This window comes from Heterocephalus glaber, unplaced genomic scaffold (assembly GCF_053883595.1).
Source record: "Heterocephalus glaber isolate CG9 unplaced genomic scaffold, H.glaber_assembly_v1.0 deba00001532, whole genome shotgun sequence".
NCBI lineage: Eukaryota > Metazoa > Chordata > Mammalia > Rodentia > Bathyergidae > Heterocephalus > Heterocephalus glaber.
In genome coordinates this window covers 27,829,767-27,853,426 of record NW_028258330.1, presented here as the reverse complement: position 1 = coordinate 27,853,426, position 23,660 = coordinate 27,829,767, and the positions used below count along the sequence as shown (strand labels likewise).

The 23,660-nt window shown below is 38.5% G+C and overlaps 1 protein-coding gene and 1 pseudogene across 8 annotated transcripts in view; one reads left to right on the top strand and one right to left on the bottom strand.

Annotated features, from left to right (window-relative positions):
- The window catches only part of Rbl1 (RB transcriptional corepressor like 1), a 70,147-nt gene extending 57,230 nt beyond the window's left edge, over positions 1–12,917 (top strand). For 2 of the 8 annotated variants that reach the window (XM_087188964.1, XM_021246928.2), the window contains 3 exons: positions 7,000–7,148; positions 8,531–8,695; positions 10,369–12,917. In XM_087188964.1, the coding sequence (XP_087045090.1) occupies positions 7,000–7,148; positions 8,531–8,695; positions 10,369–10,539 (485 nt within the window). In that variant the 3' untranslated portion in view covers positions 10,540–12,917. Of the gene's footprint in view, positions 1–6,999; positions 7,151–8,530; positions 8,696–10,368 lie in introns of those variants that run through there. The other 6 variants (XM_021246926.2, XM_004867809.3, XR_002390270.2 and 3 more) reach the window with 6 other exon arrangements.
- Positions 12,918–17,489: 4,572 nt separating this feature from the next.
- Positions 17,490–18,564, bottom strand: LOC101707705 (uncharacterized; annotated as a pseudogene).
- Positions 18,565–23,660: the final 5,096 nt, after the last annotated feature.

Here is a 23,660-nt window from a genome sequence, read left to right as displayed (position 1 = left end):
CTCTGGTTCTATCAACAAATTTATACTTAGGAGGGCCGGGGATTTAGCTCAGTGGCACCACACCTGCCTTGCAAGCAGAAGGTCCTGGATTCGATTCCCAGTACCAAAAAAAAAATTTATACTTAGGTATAAAATAATTACTATTTAAAAAGCCCACTTGGGATGTACTTCAGTGGTAGAATGCTTGCCTTAACATGTACAAGGTTCTGGGTTCAGTCCCTACAACCAAAAACAAACAAACCAACAACAACAAAACAGGGCACACATAGTGTATGTATCCTATGTAGTAAGCTCAGAGCCTCAGCTCTGTCCAGCCACCACTTCACATAAAAGATTTACTTGAGATGTACTGAGATTCCAGATGCAGGAGTCTCTTAACCATATAACTATCATCAAATAAGGAAGCTTCATTCATCAAAAAAAAGACATAGGACTTCTCAGAATTTTTAGAATGGAGGCATTATCCATCAGAGAAGAACCCATAGACATTGAATTTCTCTTCCTTTTCATGCTATTCTGGATAGAATCTCAAAAACTTCAGCCAGCTGGGAATGATGGCAGATTCCCGTAGTTGCAGCTACTCAGGCGGTTGAGGCAGAAGAGTTCAAAGCCAGCCTGGGAAACATGTCAAGACCCCTGTGTCAAAAATATGTATATTTTAAGCCAGGCATGGTGGCATGCCACTGGATATGCACTCTGAGAAGCTGAGGCAGGAAGATTACAATTTCAAGTCCAGTCTGAGCAAGTTAGCACAATGTCTCAAAATGTAAAAAATAAGAACTGAGGATATAGCTCAGTGTAAAGGCCCTGGGCTTATCCCCAGTACTCCCCACCGTGTACGTGTGTGTGTGTAATTTTGCCAATCAAGGTGACGCATGTCTGTAATTCCAGCACTTTGGAGGTTGAGGCAGCAGGATCACAAGTTCAAGGCCAGCCTGGGCTACATATTGAGTTGAAGATCAGCTTGGATTGCATAGCAAGACCATGTCTCAAAAATACAACAACAGGACCGGGGATTTAGCTCAGTGATTCGAGCGCCTGCCTTGCAAGCGCAAGGTCCCGAGTTCAATCCCTGGTACCCAAAAAGCAAACGAACAAAAATACAACAACAACAATAATATATATGCATACATTTTTTTTTGGTACCAGGGATCGAACTTACATACATATTTTTTATCCCATCTATTTATCTTAAGTACTTTTAATATCCCCCAGCATGAGCCAATTTTTAGCATTAGTAATACTTCACTTGATCTTAGCCAAAAGGCTGAGAAGCGATTAGCATTAGTAATACTTAATAAATGATCACTATTTTCATCAGCAAAAATCCATTTCTGATGCTGGGTATATTAATTAGGAAAGTATTATTTATTAATTGAGATTTGCCTGGAAAACCCTTGTAGTAGCAACCTGTGAAGAATGAGCTTTGTTATTAAAACACTCGCCCTGTGCTGGGGATTTAGCTCAGTGACACCGACCTTGCCTACCTTGCAGGTGCAAGATCCTGATTTTGATCCCCAGTACCAAAAAACAAACACTATCACCTAAAGGTGTGTCTCATTCACCAATTTTTAATATAAAAATACATTTTAATTACTTGACAGTGATATATAGTAATCCAAAAAAGACATTCCTTTTATTTGTGTCAGCAGTAGGGAGAATTATAAAACCATAGTAGTTTACTGGTTCATTTCACAAATAAATAATTAAGCATATACTGTGCACCTGAAATTAGGTACAGGTAGGCAAAGTTCCCTACCTTCTGAGGGGAAAGAGATTTATAACAATTATAGCATCATGCACACAAAGCCTTGATCACATTCTCTCTTCCAGTCTTCCATAAGTTCCATCTCTTCAAGTATATAATAATTATTGGGCATACTGAGACTTTACTTTCAGACGGTTAAGGTTCTTAATGAAGTGGGAAGGTAGAGAGATTTTTCTCCTACATACAGGATAACTGGCATCTTTCTATTTTGATATGGAAATAATAACTAAGGAAAATCATGTTTAGCTAGAATCCAAGGTCACAGAGAGTTTTAAATGTTTAGTCCAAACAAAGTATAGCTTCTTTTTTTTTTTTTGGTACGAGGGATTGAATTCAGGACCTTGTGCTTGCGAGGCAGGCAGCAGAACCAGTGAGCTAAATCCCAAGCCTGTATACCTTCTTATTTTGTATAAATATTAATGACTGGAGTTAGAATAACAAATATAGACTGTATTCTCTACTTCAAAAAATTTCTAATCCTTGCCAGGTGTGGTGGCACACACCTGTAATCCCAGCACTTGGTCCCCTAAGGCAGGAGGATCACTGCCAGTTTGAGGCCAACCTGGGCTCCATAGTGAGTTCAAGGACAGCCTGAACTACATGAGAGACCTTGTCTCAAAAAAAAAAAATTCTGATCCAAGGAGGATATTAAATAATTGTAGTTGATCCATATTATGAGATTAATGTAAATAGCTATTATGGAATGTCTTAGTCCATTTTCTGTTGCTGTTACAGAATACCTGAGACTGGTAAGTCTAAGATTGAAGGGCCACCTCCAGTGAAGGTCTTTTTGGTGGGGAGGTTTCTGTGGAGTCTCACACCAGTACAAAATATCACATAGCAAAGGGGGCACATAAAAGAGATAGCCAAACTGACTTTTTTTTTAAGAGTAGGAGAAAGAAAGCTTCTGTCTAAGAGACACAGAAGGGGGACCAGAAAGTGGGTTGCCCATCCACCCCAGTTTTCGAAGATGTTTTTATACAACAAAGCCATGTGGTGAGGCGGGTACAAAGTGGGACAAAACTCTTAAGACCCAAGACAAATTTCCAAGGTGGGCATGAGGTGGGGCAAAACCATGACCAACCAATAAGATTACAAGTACAGTCATCCGTAATATTGATTAAATGAGGATCAAATGGGAAGACAAGTCACATACAAGGAATTTCTCATTTAAAATATCCATCACTGCTGTCTATCTCTAGGGGAAGTAGTACATCTTTTCCTTTTTATAATGCTAATCAGTGAATGTGCCTCAATTGTTCATGTTGGTCCCTTGCTGTGTTGGCCCCTGGAGGGCTGGCATCTTAAGAGAGGCCCTGTCTACCTGCCAACAAGATATCTAATTAACTTAGCTATCTGTAATATTACCCCCTCTGAAGAAGCACCCCTAACTGCTATGAGGGGGCAAAGGGTAAAGACAGTTCTGGCTACTTCCAGCTAAAGAGGGTCATAGTTGTAATCAGCAGTTAGTTACTCTACAGTCTTATCTAGCATTGTCATCTTGGTAGCCGTGTAGCTTTGAGTCTGGGGGAGACAAAGCCAAAGAAACAGTTAATTTATGGGCCAAATTATAAGGTCAGCAGGATTGCTATGAATATAGCCAACAAGGGTCTCCACTGGGAGGAACTAGTAATAGCTTCCCACAAAGAGGATAAGGAGAAGGTCCAGGGGACTTCAGAAGCCAACATAGAAGTCATATTGTATAGTTTAGCAGTTATGAGCTGTTTATAAAGTCAATCTGGTGGATCCTAGTAAAAGAAGTCTAGCACATTTGTCAGTGGTTCCATTTGTATGACTGCTTGGAGTTTGGCAGCCTTTAGGCAAGAATAAACAAAACTTTAAGGAAATTAGAACATCTATACTCTAAGCATGAGCACAATAGAATGAAAGGGCAGGTTGGGGAGAAAGTCACACTTAGAAATTGAAATAGTGATTGTAACCTGCTGACTCTTAGATTCTTTTATTGATAAGAGGTTATCTATAAGTCTGATACTTTGTCATAAATTTCTCTAGTTTCAGCTATAAGAAGATAAGAGACGATTTGAAGAACAAATTTCACTAAGAAATATAAAACTCTAGCTGAGCTCTTATAGATTTTACCATAGTTTTTTTTCTAATGATCCATTATCATGTCAGCTACTGGTAGAGCTGGAAACTGCCAGAAAGGGTCAGTGACTGGAGCCCCTTTTTACATCTAGCTTTATTACTATGGCATTATTTTATCCCTCTTTTGGTTATTCTTTTCTGCTGGGTGTTTAAGACCAAGTTAAAGTGAGACCTGTCGATCAGTATGAACCTCTTGCTATCTATGAAGGTCTGTTAAGTCTCCTCAGGCATTACTTTGGAACCATGCATAGAGCTTCTCAGCTCCTCTGTCAGCCGTCAGGATGGGTCACAGCCTTACTTGACCATGTTGCTTTCAGTGAAAGCATGGGAGATTTTTCCCTCTTTGTGACCTTCCTTTGGCACATAGTACATTTGTCCTCTGGTGCCCTGCAATCTCCCTGCTCAGGAGGTTGAGTGACACCAAAGATGTAGGATCCTGAAGGAAAAGTTCCTTTGTGTCCTGGATCTTTGTTGACTTTGAGGGGCAAGGACCAAAATATTGGCTGTCCTCTTAGCCCAGTTACCTTTCTAGTTTTGGTCTCCAAACTTTAGCTGTTGAACACCCAGAAGAGAAGATCAGTGAGGTAAGTATTTCAGTAGGAGCAGTTAGCTTAAGTATTATAATAGTTAAGACTGAAAGGGTCGCCAAAAGGAAGGGGCACACATATATTCAAGTAAGCTTTATTGGGGCGGCAGTCTGCAGCCTGCCAGGCTGACTCACAGAATGGAGACCAGCAACTGCATGGGCTGAGCTGGAGGTTTATATAGGATTTTGCAGGTGGGAAAGCACTTCTCCATTGGTGGGGCGTGGGTAATTGGGGCTGGAGTATGTAGCAACAGGTTTCTGTTAAGGGGATGGAGTAATTGCTTTCGGGAAGCCCCTATCTTACTGGAACATCTGACTACGAAACCGGTGGGCCAGATAGACCTTAACTAGGCAGAGAGTCACTAACAAAGGGAGGTCATGCCTTAGTTATGCAGAAGTTCCCTGTTCCCTGTGGCCAGAGTGGGGCAAGGGGAAAGGAGAGGAGGAGGCTTGCTCTATGGGGGCTCTGAAATACCTAACAAAGACATCAAGCACTTTTGAAGTATAAAGCACAGTTAGAGGGCTGTTATTTCTTACCAACCATGGTGGTTTTAGTAGTTGAATCCCAGTAGAATGTTAACAGACAACAGTTACATATTACAGAGAAACTTAAGATCAAGAGCCACACGTAGTATTTTAGCCTGACAATCATGATGACATTGTCTTTGTAACACTTATGCATCTATCTTAGTACGGAATAGTCTTTCACTGAAACACCTGTATCTGATCACAAAGACATTAAATGACATAAAGAAAACTCTTATTTGTTATCCTTTAGTAGGATGCCACCTAAAGAGAACATACATATTTAGCCAAACTGACTTTTACAACAGACCTACTCTTAATAATTCATTAATCCATGAGTGGATTAACCCATCATGACAGCCAAGTCCTCCTGACCTGTTCACCTCTTTTTTTCTTCCCTTTCTCCCTCCCTCTGCTCTCTCCTCTCCCCTACCCCTCTCCCCCTCTCTTTCCTCTCTCTCCTCTCTCCTCTCTCTCCTCTCTCTCCTCTCTCTCCTCTCTCTCCTCTCTCTCCTCTCTCTCCTCTCTCTCCTCTCTCTCCTCTCTCTCCTCTCTCTCCTCTCCTCTCTCTTTTTTGCTGAGGATTGGACCCAGGACTCTACTGCTAAGCTCTATTCTCAGTTCCCATTGATCTCTTAAAGATCCTACCCTGGGCCGGGGGTTTAGCTCAGTGGTTCCGCCGCCTGCCTCGAAAGTGCAAGGTCCTGACTTCAATCCCCAGTACCAAAAAAAAAAAAAAAAAGATCCTACACTGTCTGGTCGCTTAAAATTTTACAGTGGGGATTATATTTCAGTATGAGTTTGGGTGGGTATATTGAAACTATAGCACCAAGTAAGCATGCTTTGAAATAGTGTTCCCCAGGATAATAGTACTGTGTAAGTGCTATAGGGGAAGAGAAACTGTGCATGAAAATGGGGAAAGTATGGCATTAAAATCAGCCAACTTAAGTACTTCTCAGAGCCTTTATTATAACATGCATTCTGAATTTCCAGTATTATATACAGCATTTCCTTAACTTGCTTAGCTACATTGTCAAGGTCTTTTAAAAGTAACAAGAGAGAAAAAAAGATCCAGAGTGGGGGATATAGCTCCATAGTAGATCATTTGCCTAGGATGCAAGAGGCCCTGGGGGGGGGGAAAGACATCCAAATTAGGACTGAGTTTTTGGAGATTCCGTAGAACTGCTGGACCCATGTACCATGTCTGAGTTTTCTGGTTTTTGTAAGGTAAAGACATGTGTTTACTCATGTTCTCAATGTTTGCAGTACAATATGTTGAGAATGAGAAAGTTTTTTCATATGTTGCATTTTCATTGGCAATGGCTTTCTTAACTCCCATAAACAGATGATTATTGTTGTATGTACAAATAGACTAGAGTTTGTAATACTCTTCCCCCAAAAAGAGTAGGGTATAGGTCTGCCTAGATTCAGAAGCTATCCCAGAGTGACACTAATACATAGGAATGGACTCCATAGAGGCTGTCATTTCACAATTCAGAGTAATAACTAAACACTGAGTACTAGGGTTCCTGTTGTGGATAGGAAAATAAGACCTTAGGATACCTGCCCCTCACCATTATTTGCAGAAAGATGAACACAAGCAATTCATTACTTCTTCCTTGATGAGTGTTTCCACCTTTTTCAAAGAGCCAATAAGAATATCTGCAGGGACTTTTGTTATCTGAAGCTCAGAGTTTGCCATTGCCCCCCACACCGTGGAACTTAGCTAAACCCCAACCAGGCACTGTACGCCTTTAAGAGCCACCAATGACAGTGAGCTCAAAGCTTTGGTTGGAAAACCTGCTTGCTAAAGAAAAGAGCACCACCTTCAGTTCACATGCTTACATTTCTCTAGATTCCAGTTTGATTTATAAGTAATCCAGATGGGTTGCTGAACCTACTCTAAAAACATTGTTTTTTTGTTAAGGGTTTGTGATTTTTTTTATACTATAATTCATATCACCGATTTGTATATTAAAGTACACTTACCACAACACTGAATTCTTTTTAACAGACTTGGAAGAGGCCACAAAAACAACTGACTGTTCTAGTGGACCAGTGAAAGAAGAAAGAGGCGACCTTATCAAATTTTACAATACAATATATGTAGGAAGAGTGAAGTCATTTGCATTAAAATATGACTTATCAAATCAGGACCATGTGGTACATTTTACATTTTACTACTTTATTATATCTACAGTCATAGTTGGTTATCTTAAATATATTTTTCTAGGTAAATGTTTCAGAATTTAAAACTGGTGCTTTACATAGCAGAATATATACTAGAAATTAGTCAGACAGTAACTAGTAACTTAGAGATTAAGTCATGACCATAGAAAAAGGAAATCATTGGAATTTTATTCTGTGAATTTATTGCTAGGAATTATATATATGTATGGGGAAGGACTAAATGGGAACATATATATATTACAACAATTAATTAGAGTATTTTTCTGTTGTTTTTGCTTTCTTTCATTATATTATGAGATAAGTGGATTTTTTTCAATATAAAGAAAAAGGAAACAGCCCTAGATCATTAATAGAGGTAATGCTTAAGAAATGTTTATGCAGTCCTTAGTTTTGGCAGTTGCAACAGACCTGAGAAAGTGTTACCAGTAAGCTGAAGTTAGTTCCCATGAAACCAGAATTCACCTATAAAAAGGAAGGCTTTAATGAAAGCTGCATGCAGCCAAGCCTGTAGCTGTGTGTGTGTCTACATTTCTGTCCTTGTTGCTTTCAAGAAATATGATTTGTGGCTAGCCTCAGAAGCCATATTAATTCTACACCACTAGTTTAACTCTCTTGTGTCATGTGCTCTGCTATGAATAGCTTTAGTATCAGCCAGTTGAAACTAGTTTTATTAGCTTCAAATGAAGATGAGGTTATTAAGGAGCCCTCTCCGCTTACACTATTTCTATTGTCAAGAATATTAAAGAAAAATGAAATCTCTTCCCTAATTCTAAATCTTCTACATTTCCATTTTATTTACAGGTTTGTTTTATGTTGGGAGTCACCCTTCTGGCTCATAGAAATCCCTGTCTTTATTTCCTCTTCTACTATCTTGGTTACTCTGTGTGTGTTCGTGTGTGTGTGTGTGTGTGTGTGTGTGTGTGTGTGTGTGTTTAGAGAAATTCTTATTGGAAACGTTAGAACACTGATTGTTCTTTGTTCCTACTTTCTTTGTCTTCACTTTTGTTGTGGTCCTGGAGATTGATTACATGGCCTCTTGCATATTATGTTCCCATTTTACCACTCAGCTCCATGTTACTTTGAAGCATGAATACAAAGTTCCCAATGTTCCTGGTGACTTGCTAGAATTCTTACTACTAGTTACAGAGTTTCCTGATAAAAATCCAAGAAAATAAATTCTAGCTTATCTGTTAATAATTGTTGAAAACAGGTAATGGACCATTCTTTGCTTTTTCCAACCGTAAATAAGTTTTTACAATATAACTGACTCCTAGATGGGAGATGCCATAAAAATAAAAAATATGGTGGGATTTAAATTTTTTTTTCTTAAAAATCTGATTTTTGGGATATTTTAGGTGGATGCTCCACCACTATCTCCTTTTCCACATATTAAGCAACAGCCAGGCTCACCGCGCCGCATTTCCCAGCAGCACTCCATTTATGTTTCCCCACACAAGAATGGATCGGGCCTTACACCGAGGAGTGCTCTACTGTACAAGTTCAACGGCAGCCCTTCTAAGGTAAGATGCATACAGACTTTACTCCAAAACAATTTTTTTTTGGTACCTGGGATCAAACTTGGGACCTTGTGCTTGCAAGGCAGGCAGCAGAACCACTGAGCTAAATCCCCGACCCCAGCAATTTGTGTGTGTGTGTGTGTGTGTGTGTGTGTGTGTGTTAAAAGCTGGATTTTAATACAGATTTTCAAATAACATTACAAAATTGGATTTTAAGTAATTTTACCAAAAAATTGGAGTTTAGATTACTAATTAATGATCATTAATCTTGCTTACTTTTTTTTGTAAAGTTACTAATAAAATATGAACTTTGGGCAGTGGCAAATTTTCTATAACCATGAGTCAAGCAGATATGTTTGGTAAGTCTCTATAAGCCAGAATCAGTATGGACTGAAAGAATTTGCCCAAATGCAATGGCTGCTCCCTAGCTCATTAGTTCACTGCCCAGTTCCAGAGGTGCCCATTGCATTCTTACATACATAGCAAAGAAAGTTGACTATGATGTAGACTTATATTTTTTCCTCATAGAAATTAGTTTCCTGTAAGGATGTATAGAAGAGATTCTTCCATGGCATCAAAGAGTGGACCAGTTACTTCTAGAATCATGAGTCACAGCTTGTTGAGACACTTGCTCCACAGACCTGCTGAATCACAGAGTGCTAGCAGGAAGATGTGGGACTCTCAATATAACAGTCTCCTTGGATAACTGTGATGCACAACTTTTAGGGACCACTTCTCAGAGAACTTGCAACTCAGAATATGGTTTATGAACCAGTGCATCAGCCTCACCTGGGAACTTGTTAGAAATACAGAATCACAGGCCTCATACCAGCCCTGCTCAATCTGAATCTGCATTTTAACAGGATCCCCAAATAATTAGTAAGCACATTAAAGTTTAAAAAGCGTTACTCTGAGGAAAAGGATCTCAGACTTTATAGGAGTATCAGAATCACTGGGGTCCTGGTGTGATGGCATACACCTGTAATCCCACCACTCAAGAGACTGAGGCAGGAGGATTGCTGCAAGTTTGAGGCCAGCCTGGACTACATAATGGGTTCAGGGCCAGTCTGAGCTACAAAGCAAGACCCTGTCTCAAAAACAAAACAAAAGAATCACTGGGAAGGCTTATTATAATATGCATTATAATGTCTCAGATGCTGTGGCGTGTACCTCAGCTACCTGGAAGGCTGAGGCAGGGGGATTTAAGGCCCTGGCTTGAGCAATTTAGTGAAACTCTGTCTCAAAATAAAATAAAGAGAGCTGGTGATGTGGCTAAGTAGTACAGTGCCCCTGGATTTGATTCCCTGGTACTCCCACCAAAAATAAAACATGGATTACTGGACTCATCCCCAGCCCCAGAATGTCTGATTCAGAAAGTGGAGCTTGAGGTTTGAGAATTTGTGTTTCTAGTAAGTTCCTAAATGCTTCTGCTGCTTCTGGTTTAGGCACTACACTTCTAGAAGTAGTATTATAAGGTAAATCCATCTTTTAAAACCACCCAGAAAGATTAGTTCTAGTCACCCTTTTTAGGCTGGTCTAGATTCAAAATTATCTCTACCTCATTGTTTATATTTGGATAGAAGATAGGGAATGGGAAAATGCAGTTAACATAGTTCTTTGCTGCTATTTCCATCTTTTCCCCATTTTACTCATACATATCCTTTATTTTTGCACAGAGTTTGAAAGATATCAATAACATGATAAGGCAAGGTGATCAGCGAACCAAGAAGCGTGCAATAGCCATCAGCGGAGATGCAGAATCACCTGCCAAACGCCTCTGCCAAGAAAATGATGATGTTTTGCTTAAACGACTACAGGATGTTGTCAGTGAAAGAGCAAACCATTAACATTATTCCTGTTTCTGATAAAAGCACTTTCAGGTTCTGTAAAAAGTTGGGGCTCTGTCCTTTAAACCTTTCTGCTCCATAGATGGTAAATATCACTGGGTTATATGAACAATTGCACCAGAATTAAGGGTTTTGGTTTTTTTTTTTGCATTTGTTCAAAATGTAGTTGGCAAGTGTATTTTGAGTTGGATTAGAAAGGAATTTTTAAGTGCCTTTATAAATTCTAATAGTGATAGGATTTTTAAGTGTTTGTTCCTTGGGTTTTTAAAATGAATTAAGAATAAACATCATTTTTCAGCTCTCTGTTAAAAATAAATCTTTCCTTCTATGCTTTGTAATATGAAGGTAAATAATCTAATTTTAGTAAGTATGGTTGAAGGTATTTGTATTTTCAATTTGATATTGAAGTTAGGGGTTAGTTCCTGTAGTACATGGGCCAAGGGTGATGCACCAGTCTATGCCTGGTCCGCTGTGGTAACTCCGCATCCAGGTGCCACTACCATTTTGGGTTGTTTGGATCCCTTGTGCTCTTCCTCTCCTTGAGCATGATAAGTATCTTTGTACCTGAGCCCTGCACTGCCCTGCTCCTTGCTCTCCAGTCCTGAGCCTCTTAGCCTCGTATTATAACCAGTGAAAGAGTACTTACTCCTTTTCTAAGCTACTGTCGTTTTTTTTTTTCATGATATTAACTTAATTATATATGATTGTTATATTAAACCAGGCAGTTCTCAGAATAGGAAGCTGCTTCTCAAGCCAGTAGAACAAAATTCAGCACTCGGGAGGATGAGGCAAGAGAATCACATTGAGTTCGAGAGCAGCCTGAACTACATAGTGAGACCCTGTCTCAAGAAAAGAAAAAAACTAAATGTCCTTAGTAAGGTAGCACCATAGTAGTGTGTGATATACCACTTTTTAGGTTATCATGAAATCAGTCATTCTTACTAATTCCCTGAGAATATTTGAAACCTTTTTCAAAACTACATTAAAATAGGTGTAACAGCTTCTTATTACTTCCTCTCTTTGTTCTGAGTATTATTAGTGTGTCATGAGTTTCCCATTGAAGTTTGACCACCGGGTCACCCTCAAGATGTTTTCCGGTGTAGCTTTCCAAAGAATCATCTCTTCATCATTCACTTTTTCTAGTGTTTTTCCAAAATCTGGAAGGACATGGATAAGCCATTCTTTTTTTTTTTTTAAGCCATTCTTAATTAATTTTGAAATGTCATCAGTATATACTTTTTAACTGTGACCTTTTTTTTTTGGTACCAGGGATTGAACTTGGGTCCTTGCGCTTGCGCAGCAGGCGGCGAAACCACTGAGCTAAATCCCTGGCCCTGTAAACCTTATTTTTTTAAATGCATAATGTTGCCAGGCAAGGTGGTGCGTGCCTGTAATCCCAGCACCCAAGAGGCTGAGTCAGGAGAATCAAGAGTTTGAGGACAGCCTGTACTACAGATTGAGAACCTGTCTGCAGCACATGCACACACCACAAGCATAATGTTGGGGCTGAGAGTATAGCTTAGTAAATAGAGTGCTCATCTAGCATTCTCTAGGCCATGGGTTCTAGCCCCAACAGTGCCAAAAAAAAAAAAAAAGTATAATGTTTACCTAATTGGAATTATTCCAAGACTTGGCTGTCAATTGTGATTAGTATTATCAAGTTTTTATTTTTAAGTTTTAAAAAGAAAAGGGATTTTGGTCACATTTTTCTGAAAATTACATCCTTATTTTTTGTGTAGTATCTACACATAATGTTGTAAGCCAAATAACAAAGTCTGTCTTGAATCTTTGTACATATTTTTATGTAGCTATAACTATTGTATCATCTTATTTTCACTATTAATGTTCAAAATATAAATGAGTATTTGTATGTTCACTATGTAAGAGATTCTTGATGTTTTTAATAATTTTTACGACTTGGTATTGGTGTACATAAAATAGTTAATAAAAATTGGATTATTGAATTATTGCGAAAACTATGCTTATGGGCTTTTTTGCATGTGACTAGGTCAAAATGTGCAGTCAATCTAAAATGTCTTCTTACCTGGGCCTCTAGTCCCACCACTCAGGAGGCTGAGACATGAGGATTGCTGAGAGCTTGAGGTTCACCTGGGCTACATAGTTAGTGAGTTCAAGGCCAGCCTGAACTACATAGTGAGACTTTGTCTCAAAAAGAAAACAAGAATATGTATTTTTAAATATCTGCTTTATAGCTTTTAAATTCTTTAGTACAGCCTAAAAGTTGATATTCCTGGTGGTTTCCAGAGTCTAGGGGAAGGCTAGGGAGGCTCTGCCTAAGGCTGCCTGTGGTCTTTCTTTGGGTTGAGGACAATATTTTGAAATATAATGAAGGTGGGAGTTGTGTAACATTGTGTATTTACTAAATGCCACATAATTGTACATTTTAATTTTATGTGTTTTTGTTTTGTTTTGTTTTGTTTTTTGTGGTACTGGGGATCGAACTCAGGACCTTGCGCTTGCGAGGCAGGCATGGTGCCACTGGGCTAAATCCCTGGCCCAATTTTATATTAATTTTATGTGATGTGAATTTCACCTCAAATATTTTGGGGTTTTTTTGTTGTTGTTGTTGTTGTTTTTACTGGGCATCAAACTTGGGACCTTGCACTTGGGAGCCAGGCAGTGGAACCACTGAACTAAATCCCTGGCATTTTGAGGGGGTATATTTAAAGCAAAAAATTTATTAGTAGATTTTAGATACACATAGTGATCACATCATAGGAAGTTTGTACTTGTACATGATATATCTTGGTTCTTTTTTTCCTATTCCCCTCCTCTCCCATCGACCCCTCTTCCCATCCTTATTTACAAAAGCTTTCCTTCCATTTTTTTCTTCTATTATTTTTTTTCTTGTCCCTTCTTTCCTTTCCCTCTCCCCCTTCCCATGTTCCCCTTCTCATTTGAACATTTTCTTCCCCTTTCCCAATATCTATTATACATATTGGTCCTTACTTCCACATTTGGCTTCTCACACCACAGAAACAATGTGGTATTTAAATGTATGTCCGATTTATCTCACTTCACAGTGTGGTCTTAAGGTCCATCCATTTAGCTAAAAATGTCTCAAGCTTATCCTTCTTTATGGCAGAGTAGTACTCCATTGTATTAAAAAAAATCTTTATCCATTCATGGGTTGGTGGGTATTTGGGCTGTTTCCAAGATTTAGCTATTAACAACTGTGCCTATATAAACATGAGTGTGCATATATCACTGTGGTATGATGCTTTTAATTCTTTTGGGAAGATACCAAGAAGGGGAATAGCTGGGTCAAATGGAACCTGTAGTTTTAGTATTCTGAGGAGTCTTCACACTGATTTCTGCAGTTGCACCAGTCTACACTTCCACCAACAGTGGAGAAGGGTTCCTTTTTCCCCACAGCCCTTGTTATTTGTCAGCATTTGTTATTGGTTGATTTCTTAATAATAGCCATTCTTTCTGGAGTGAGATGGAATCTCAGCTTTGTTTCAGTTTGCATCTCTGAAATGATCAGTGATGTTGAATATTTTTCATACATTTATTTGCTGTTTCTACTTCATCTGAGAAGTGTCTATTCATTTCAGATGCCCATTTTTGGACTGAGTCTTTAAATGTGGGGAGTCTGATTTTTTTTGAGTTCTTTATATATTCTAGATTCTAGACCTTAGAGGAACAGCTGGCAAAAATTTTTTTCTACACTGAGTTGACTCTTCATTCTGTTGGTGATTTCTTTTGCTGTGCAAAAGCTTTTTAATAAGATGAGACTCCAGTAGTCGATTCTTTGTGATAGTTCCTGTGGAATCAGGGTTTTGTTCATAGTCTTTGCCTACACCCATGTCTTCAAGAGTTCTACCTATTCTATCTTCAGGAGATTTTGTGTTTCTGTTTTAATATTTAGAACTTTGATCCATTTTGATTTTAGTTTATTGCATGGTGAAATATATAGGTCTAGTTTTAATCTTCGGCATGTGGAAAGCCAGTTTTTCCAGTGCGATTTATTAAAGAGGCTTTCTTCCAATAAAGATGTTTGGCACCTTTTCAAAGATAAGGTGGCTGAGTGTATTTGGAGTTATTTCTTCATCTTCTAATCTGTTCCATTGATCCTCAGGTCTTGTTTGTTTTGTTTTGGTTTTTTGCCTCTGATAAAGACATTTTTCATAAAAATATAATGGTACAATGCTTTTCAGAGAAAGAAAAACTCTTTCAATGCCCACAAATACCATGTGGTTTAATAATCCTCCTTTAAAAAACACCAAAATATATAATAATATGCAACTGATTTCTTGTAAAAGACAGCATTTGTTTTTTAAGTTTTGTCTTTTACTAAAGATAAATCCAGTTTAAATCTTTACTTTCTGTAATTAACCAAATCAGATTTATCATAATTAAGTGATGATAAAATCCTAAATGATGGTGCTAAGTCCTGTCATCTGGCAAAAGTGATATGAATTTGCTGCAATAAGATAGTTCTGATTTAGGTATAACAGAAAGATTTCAGATAAAATAGAAAAAAAATTTAAGAACTTCAACTATATCCTAAAACTTGACCTGGTCAGATGTATTACATTCAGTTTCTCTAAAACATGAGCAGTTGATGCTAAAATAGTAACAGAATATGATCTGAATTCACAAACTTACACCCCCTATCTTTCTTTCTTTGGGGAAAAAAGAAAAAACGACTCAGAGGGCAGCCCCTTCCCCTGAGAGCCCAGGTTCCCTCACTGTCCCTGTCCTCGCTCAGCCTTGCTTTCATCACAGGTAAGCGAGGGATTCCAGTGTGCTGTGTTTTCACTGGGAGGGGAAGGAAGCGCTAGCTGTCTTAGTGATACTCAACATGCTTCAATGTGGCCAAAGCATTTAGTCAATACAGTTCTCAAAGCCATCCAAAACATTCCTAACAAAGACCAGTGAACATTCTTTTGGTTTGATCTACTCCAAAATACCAGATAGGTTCAGGAATAAATTCAAATAAATTGTAACTTATTTTAAAGTTAGAAATCCTCTACCTGAGGACAAAGTCACTGCTCTTGTAAGGATGCTAGGGGTAGGTGAAGAAGACCAAATGACCCTATAATTTAGAATTATAACCGGAGAAGAAATCCTTCAAGCACAATGGAGACATTCCATTGAAGAGCCACATGCATTTTGGAATGTTTGCTTTGAAAAGAACTCTTCTGAGGAATTCAAAAGGTACTGAACCAAAGCAACAGTCAGTCTTGGGTTGTTTTGTAAAATAAAAATCATAATTGAGGGCCAGGGATTTAGCTCAGTGGTTCCACCGCTTGCCTCGCAAGCATAAGGACCCGAGTTTGATCCCCGGTACCAAAAAATAAATGAATAAATAAAAATCATAATTGAGTAGACTAGGGGACAAAAACACGCCCAATTACAATCTGGACAGCTACATTTAAAATTAAATTCTGAATGCCTGAATAGCAACAGTCCTTTACATACTTTATGGTCCTTAGAAGACATTAATTAAATACCCTTAAACTTCCAATCTTCCAAAATTCAGAGAAATTCAACAAGCTGGGCTAGTGGCATATCAGCAGTCGCATTCAACCAGCCTGCAGATCTTAGTTTGCAGCAGAAGTACAAGAGGTCTTCCAGAACTCAGGCTATCGGGAGCCACCTAATTCAAAGACATGGCCTGAGAGAAGGGGGAAAATTCCCTTCTGATCTTAAACTATGTGGTCTGTCTCGTATTCCACCTCACAGACAAGCAGTACTACAGTGCCTCTTCTTAAACTGCCAGTCTATGACAAATCATACCTTGCTTAGAAGCCAAATATTTGCTTCACCAGAGTGAAGAACAATTATAATTTAGCAGCAACAGGGAACACAACTCCTGATTTAACTATGGAAAAGGGAAGAGAGAGTAATAAAGTTTCTCACTGGGGAAATAAAAATATTCCTTGGTCTATCTGTGTGAATCATATTATGAGCTTCGTTCCTCAACCGTCAGTCTGCTGGTTAGGTAGACAGCAAATCCAGCTGTGATGAGAACTGCAAAGAGCTACTTTGCCCTTCTACACTTCCCTGAGGCCTCCTGGCTGCAGTGCTGTGTACAACTCCAGTGCCAATGCTTAGCTCCACAGTAGAGGCATGGGCTGAACCAGATGCAGACCCACAGTGTGTTTCTTTCAGGCTTAGGACACATCCATAAGGAAATATGAGTCAGGGAAGACATCAAGTATTCAGTTAATGGCTAAAGCCACTAGATTTGTCCATTGCTTTGCCTCTTGTTTTGCTCTAGATCTCAAGGCAGAAACTCAGTCTCAGCAGCTAGTTTCATTCTGTTTTCTTCAGAAAAGTTCTCCAATGTAGTAGAAAACACAAGACAATGCATGTGAACATTCACTCCTGTCCTCCCCACATACATATATAAATATACAATAGAAACACATGTATGTACACACATACTCTAGGCTGTTAATGTGATGTATGCTGTTGAAATGCCTGAAAGGTTACTTCTTTCTTAAAAACGAAATTGGACTAATTATTCTCCATGTATGGATTTGGCCCTAGCAAACTTTATAAATACAATTTAATAATAGGATAGCAACAAAAGTTTTAAACAGAGGCTGTCTTGAGGGTTTTCTTGATGGATTTTGGTAACATGTACATTATTTAAAACAGGCATTTCACTATGGACTATAAAAATAGAAATGTACATATTTGTTAATACACATTCACAGTTTATGCTGGAATGGCTCACAGGAGAAATCATGATTCATGCAGAAAATAAACATTACTCAAGCAAATACAAAGAAATAATATTAGGTCCATAAAGGCTGAGAATTTACAATCAATAACCAGCTCATTTGGTTTCTCTTTGTAGGGCAATCAAAAAAGTGAAGTGATGTGGAATTAAGTTGCAAAAATACAATCTTTGCCCATTTTTCTCTACTACTGTGTTTTCAAGCCTCACCACAAGTTATATGTCATGGGTATAATATGGTATAATATGTCATGGGTATAATACAGAGTAGGTCTGAATGTGAAGTTTTTAAGTGCTGAAAGTTAAAGCAAGATCTTTTGTGACCTATGATCACACATTTTGGTAGAAACTGCAGATTTACGGAGACGGCTACTGAGCAGGAGGTAGTACCTTATGCCAAGCACAATAGTGCCTATTCGTCCTCCATGGAAATTAGAATATTGGCTTCAATCACTGTTTCATCATTTTACATGATCTTCACCAAGAGTTGCTGTTAGCATCTGGCTTCCCAGGTTTGGTGTGTCTGGTTGAGTTCTGTTGAGATTTGTTCTGCTCTTCTCCAGTACGGAGGGCCTTAATTTCAGAAGGGATTTTTCCTTGCTCCATTGCCATGCATCACTGCTTGTACATTTCTAGTTCCTCTCTGAGGGTACACATGGCTCTTTCCCAACTGGATACCAACTCTTCCAAATACTGATATCTTAGCTTTTTTCTGGCTCGGCATTTTCTTGCACTTTGCCGGCTCCTCTCAAGTTTTGCTTTCAAATCAACTTTGGCTGACTTTCAACCACATTTGCCAGGCTTCTTTACTTTGCCTCCACCCACCTTACTGTCATCCATCTCAGCACACAGGCCTGGCTCGGCCCCCGCCCCAGGGAAGAAGGAGATAGGGTTCTGACTGTGCCTCTTCTTGTGCAGCAATGCACTTTCTGATGCCACAGCCACAGGGTCCAGGGACCAGTTCAGGAATGGCAGTGTGGGCCCTGGAAGTGGCCCAAAATGCCTCCCTGTGCTTCCCTTTCCATGACAGTCTCTCGAGTGTTTACAGATGCCCTGGAGAATGGCCAAGACTGGGGAGGGTGGGAGTACTGCATGCCGTGGATCTGTTTTTTGCCAGTACCATGCTGGTTTTATTCCAGTAGCTTTGTAGTATAATTTTAAATCAGGGATTGTGATGCCCCCTGCCTTGCCTTTGTTCCTCATAACTGCTTTTTCTTCTTTCAGGTCTCCTCTGATTCCAGATGAATTTTAGGATTGTTTTTTCTAGTTCTGTGAGACATGCTATTGGTATCTTGATTAGGATTGCATTAAATCTGTTTAACAATTTGGAAGTGTGGCCATTTTAACTATATAGGTTCTTCCTACCCAAGAACAAGGGAATATCTTCCCATTTTCTGATACCCTCTTTGATCTCCTTTTTTCAGAGTATTGTATTTTTCCATGTAAAGGTATTTTACATCCTTTGTTAGATTGATTTCTAGGTGATTCCATTTTTTGGATGGTATCGTGAAAGGTGTTGTTTCCCTAATTTCTCCCTCAGTGAGTTTGTTATTTGTGTACAGGAATGGTATTGATTTTTGAGTGTTAACTTTGTATCCAGCTATGCTACTGAATTTGGTTATTAAATCTAGAAGTCTTTTGGTGGAGTTTTTCAGGTCTTCATGTAGATTATCATGTCATCTACAAATAATGATAATTTAACTTCTTTTCCTATCTTTATTCCTTTTCTTTCTTTCTCTTGTCTAATTGCTCTGGCTAATGTTTGGAGAACTATATAAGAGAGGTGATAGTGGACATCCTTGTCTTGTTCTTGATTTTAGAGTGAAGGCTTTCAAGGTTTTTTTGGTACCAGGGATCGAACTCGGGTCCTGTGCTTGCCCAGCAGGCGGCAAACCCACTGAGCTAAATCCCCGGCCCAAGGCTTTCAGTTTTTGTCCATTTAGTATGATGTTGACTGTTGGCTTATCGTAGATGGCTTTTATCAGATTGAAATAAAGACTATTCCAATTTTATGTAGAGTTTTTATAATGAATGGGTGTTGGACCTAGTGAAACACTTTTTCTGCATCAATTGAGATGATAATATGGTTTTTGTCATTGGCTCTATTAATGTGGCATATTACATTTATTAATTTGCATATGTTGAACCATCCCTGCATCCCTGGGATGAATCCTACTTGGTCATGGTGTATAACCTTCTTTTTTTTGGTACTGGGGATCGAACTTGGGTCCTTGCGCTTGCCAGCAGGCAGTGAAACCACTGAGCCAAATCCCTGACCCCTAACCTTGATGATTTGCTGCATTCATATTGAGGATTTTTGCATCTATGTTCATTAGGGAGATTGTCCTGTAGTTCTTTTTTTTTTTTTTTTTGTACCGGGGATCTAACTTGGGTCCTTGCACTTGTGCAGCTAAATCCCCAGTCCCTGTAGTTCTCTTCTTTGATTGGATCCTTCTTTGGTTTTGGTATCAGGGTAATGCTTACTTCTAGGAATGAATTTGGGAGTATTGCTTCCCTTTCCATTTCATTAAACAGTTTAAGAAGTAGCAGCATTAGGTCTTCTCTAAACTTCTTGTAGAATTCAGCAGTGAATCTGTCAGGGCTTGGGCTTTTCTTTGTTGGTAGGTTTTTAATTACGTCTTTAATTTCATTGACTGATCCTGGTTTATTTATAATTTTTATATCTTCTTGATTCAGCTTTGGTAATTCATGTATATCTAGGAATATGTCCATTTCTGTTTTTTCTATCTTATTAGAATACAGGTTCTTAAGTTGGTATTGATGATCTTCTGGATTTCTGCAGGATCTGTTGTGATTTCACCTTTCTCATTCCTAATTGCAAGGATTTGTGTCTTTTCTTTCCTGTTTTTGATAAGTTTGGCTAAGGCTTGTCAATTTTATTTAATCTTTCAAAGAACCAACTCTTCCATTCATTAATCCTTTGTATTGTTTTCTTAGTCTCCACTGCATTAATTTCTTCTCTGTTCTTTATAATTTCCTCCATTGTACAAGCTTTGGGATTGACTTGCTCTTCTTTTTCTAGAAGTTTGAGGTTGAACTTTAGGTTGTTTATTTGAATTTGCTCTGTTTTTCTGTTATAAGAATTCGCTGCTATAAATTTCCCTTGTAGGACTACTATCATTGCATCCCATAAATTCCAGTATGTTGTCGTCACATTATCATTTAATTATAGAAACTATCTGATTTCTTCTTTAATTTCACCTGTGACCCTTTGGTTGTTCAGGAGGGTATTATCTTATTTCCATATGTTTAGGGTTGGGGATTTAGCTCAGGGGCACCGCTCCTGCCTCACAAGCACAAGGTTCTGAGTTCGATCCCCATACCTAAATAAATAAATGTTACCACATATGTTTATGAAGTTCTGTGGTTTCTTTTGCCATTAATTTCCAGTTTCATTGCACTATGTTCTAATAATGTGCTTGGGATAATTTCAGTTGTTTTGCATTTACTTACGCATGTTCTATGAGCTAGTCTGTGACCTATTTTGGAGAACATCTCATGTGTAGCTGAGAAGAATATGTATTCTGATGTTGTGGGGTGGAACACTCTGTAGACATCTACTAAGTCCATTTGTTTAAAAGTTTGGTTCAGTTCTGATATTTCTTTGTTGATTTTTTGTCTAGTTGATCTATTTGTGACAAGGGAGTATTGAGGTCCCTCATTACTGTTATATTAGTGCTTATTTGATTTTTCATGTCCATTAATACTTGTTTTTATTTATATAATTGGGTGCACTAGTATTTGGTACATATATATTTATGATTGTTATCTCTTCCTCTTGGATTGTTTCCTTTACAAAGACGTTGTGATATTCTTTGTCTCGCTTAAGCAGTCTTTGCTTGAAATCCACTTTGTCTGCAAGTAGAATAGCTACACCCGCTTTTTTCCAGGTTGCTGTGGCATGCAGTATTGTTTTCCATCTTTTGACCTTCAGTCTATGAATTGCTTTGAGTTAAATGTGTTTCTTGTATGCAGCATATTGTTGGATCTTGCTTCTTAATCCATTCTGCCAGTCTGTTTCTTTTGATTGGTGAATTAAGATCATTTTCTTTGATCATTATAACTGATATGTATTGACTTATCCTTGGTGCATTATTTTCCTGTTGTTGGTTCCCTTTTTTCCCCCACTGTTTAATTTCTTGCCTTCATGTTGGATTCATTCTGTTGGGGTTCATGGAGTTGCAGTCCTTATTATCTCTTTCTAGTGTGAGACCTAACTAACTCCATTTTAAAGTTTGACTCCATCTTGGAATAGGACAATAAAGTGGCCTTGACATAAATTCCACTTCACTGAAGTCAGCTATTCCCCTAGTCTCCTTTGTGCCCATAAAATAATGATAAAATGTCCTTGCTGTGGGACAACAGATTAAAAAAAAGACACAGCTCCTAACTCAATCCTCTGTCTGCCCAGAAAACAGACGCTCCCGGGCCCATTATCTATAGAACATTCTGTCAATGTGCTGATTGTTCCTTTTTCCCATAAAATCTACATGTAGCCACCCCTCAAACCCCCCCCCCGATGTACACACCATGCTTGCTAAATATCAACCAATCATGTAACTGCTAAATGGAAAATCCCCAAACCTTGCTGTAGCCACAATAAAAACCCTGCTGATTTGAAATTTGGGGCCCTCAATCCTGATCCGCTGTGTCGGTGATGGTTGAGTGCCCCTGCTCGAGCTTGAATAAACGACCCTCGTGTGTTTACATGGGAATCGGCTCCTTGGTGGTCTTTGGGGACTTCGCGATCTGGGCACAACACTAGAATCTCCTTCAGAACATTTTTGGAGTGCTGGTTTGGTGGTCATGAATGTCTTCAGGTGTAGTTTTTTTGGTTTTGTTTTTTTTTTTTGGTACCAGTCATCAAACTCAGGACTTTGTGCTTGCGAGGCAGGCAGTGGAACCACTGAGCTAAATCCCCGGCCCTCACCATCAATTTTGAAAGATAGTTTTACAGGGTACACATCTGGGTTGTAAGTTGTTTTCTTTTAGGACTTATAATACTTCACTCCAATCTCATCTTTACTTAGAATGTGTTGAGAAGTCTGCTATGATTCTGATAGGTTTTCCTTTATAAGTGATTTGTTTCTTTTCTCTAACAGCTTTTAATATTCTGCTCTAGTGTTTTATTTCTGGAGGCTTGACTATTATATGCCTTGATGCAGTTTTGTTTTGTTTTTTTAAAACAGGGCTAATTGGAGTTCTATATGCCTCACTTATCTGTATGTCAAATTATTTTCCCCTGCTTAGGAAGTTTTGTGCCATTACTTCTGTGAACAGGTTCTTTCTCATTTGTGCTATCTCCTGCTGTTTCATTGACTCTGATCAATCTAATGTTATTCTTCTTTGTGTCATCTAGCAGCTGCTGGATTGATTTCTCATAGTCTTTTGCTATTTTTAAGAAATTTTTCTTTTCATGTTTGCTAACCACAATCCTGGCTTTTATATCTGTCCTCACATTGGCTCATTCTGCTGCATATACTTTCAGTGGAAGTTTTAATCTCCTGGATATCTGTTTGAATCTGTTTCATGGATTCTATTTCATTGGGCGTTCATGGTTTCCACCATTTTTCTATGCTCTTCTATTTTTTTATTTATATCTGCTCTAGAGTCACTAGCCGTGTCTTTCATTATAGTCAGCATCTCTGTAGTTGTCTGAGAAACTATTTCTGATTTGATTTTTTTCTAGAGCCTCATTCATGTTGTTACTTCCAGTGTTACCACTTCAGAGATTGAAAGTAGGTGGCTTTCAAATTGTTCCACCTCATTGCCCCCTGGGTTTGCTTTTGGCCAGCTGGAATTCTGGGGTTGCATCTTCTTTAAGTGCCTTTTCATTTTCTTTTTCTTTTTTTTTTTTTTAATTTGATTCTTGGGTTGATGCTTGTAAATTGCTTATGGCAGGTAGCTCAATTGCTAGTATTTAGAACCCTTAGCAAATGACTATCTCTCACAGATGTCTTCTAGGTGTAACTGGCTTTTAGGTTTTCAGTTTGTTGCAAGACCTACCTTTTCAATTTATTGGGGATGAGAAGTTGCTGCCTATTTGGCATAGTCCCTTGTTCTTTGGCACTGGCCTATAGTATTGTTTATGAGCTTTAGGCAATCTCAGACTTGGCTTACCAGGAAGAACAACTGATTAGAACAATTATGTCACTTTGGCTAAAGTAGTACAATCAAAAATAACAATAACATCAAACACAGCCTAGAAAATGACAAACTGTCATAACTATTAATTTGCCACCTTTTACCATATGAACTAGATTTGTGGTTATATAACAAAATCTAAAACAAACCAGAAAATTGTATGCAATAAATAGGTCCTCAGTATGACAATTTTGGCAATCTCCTTGGGTGCAAATTTAAAAGACATTACAGGAAAAAATAG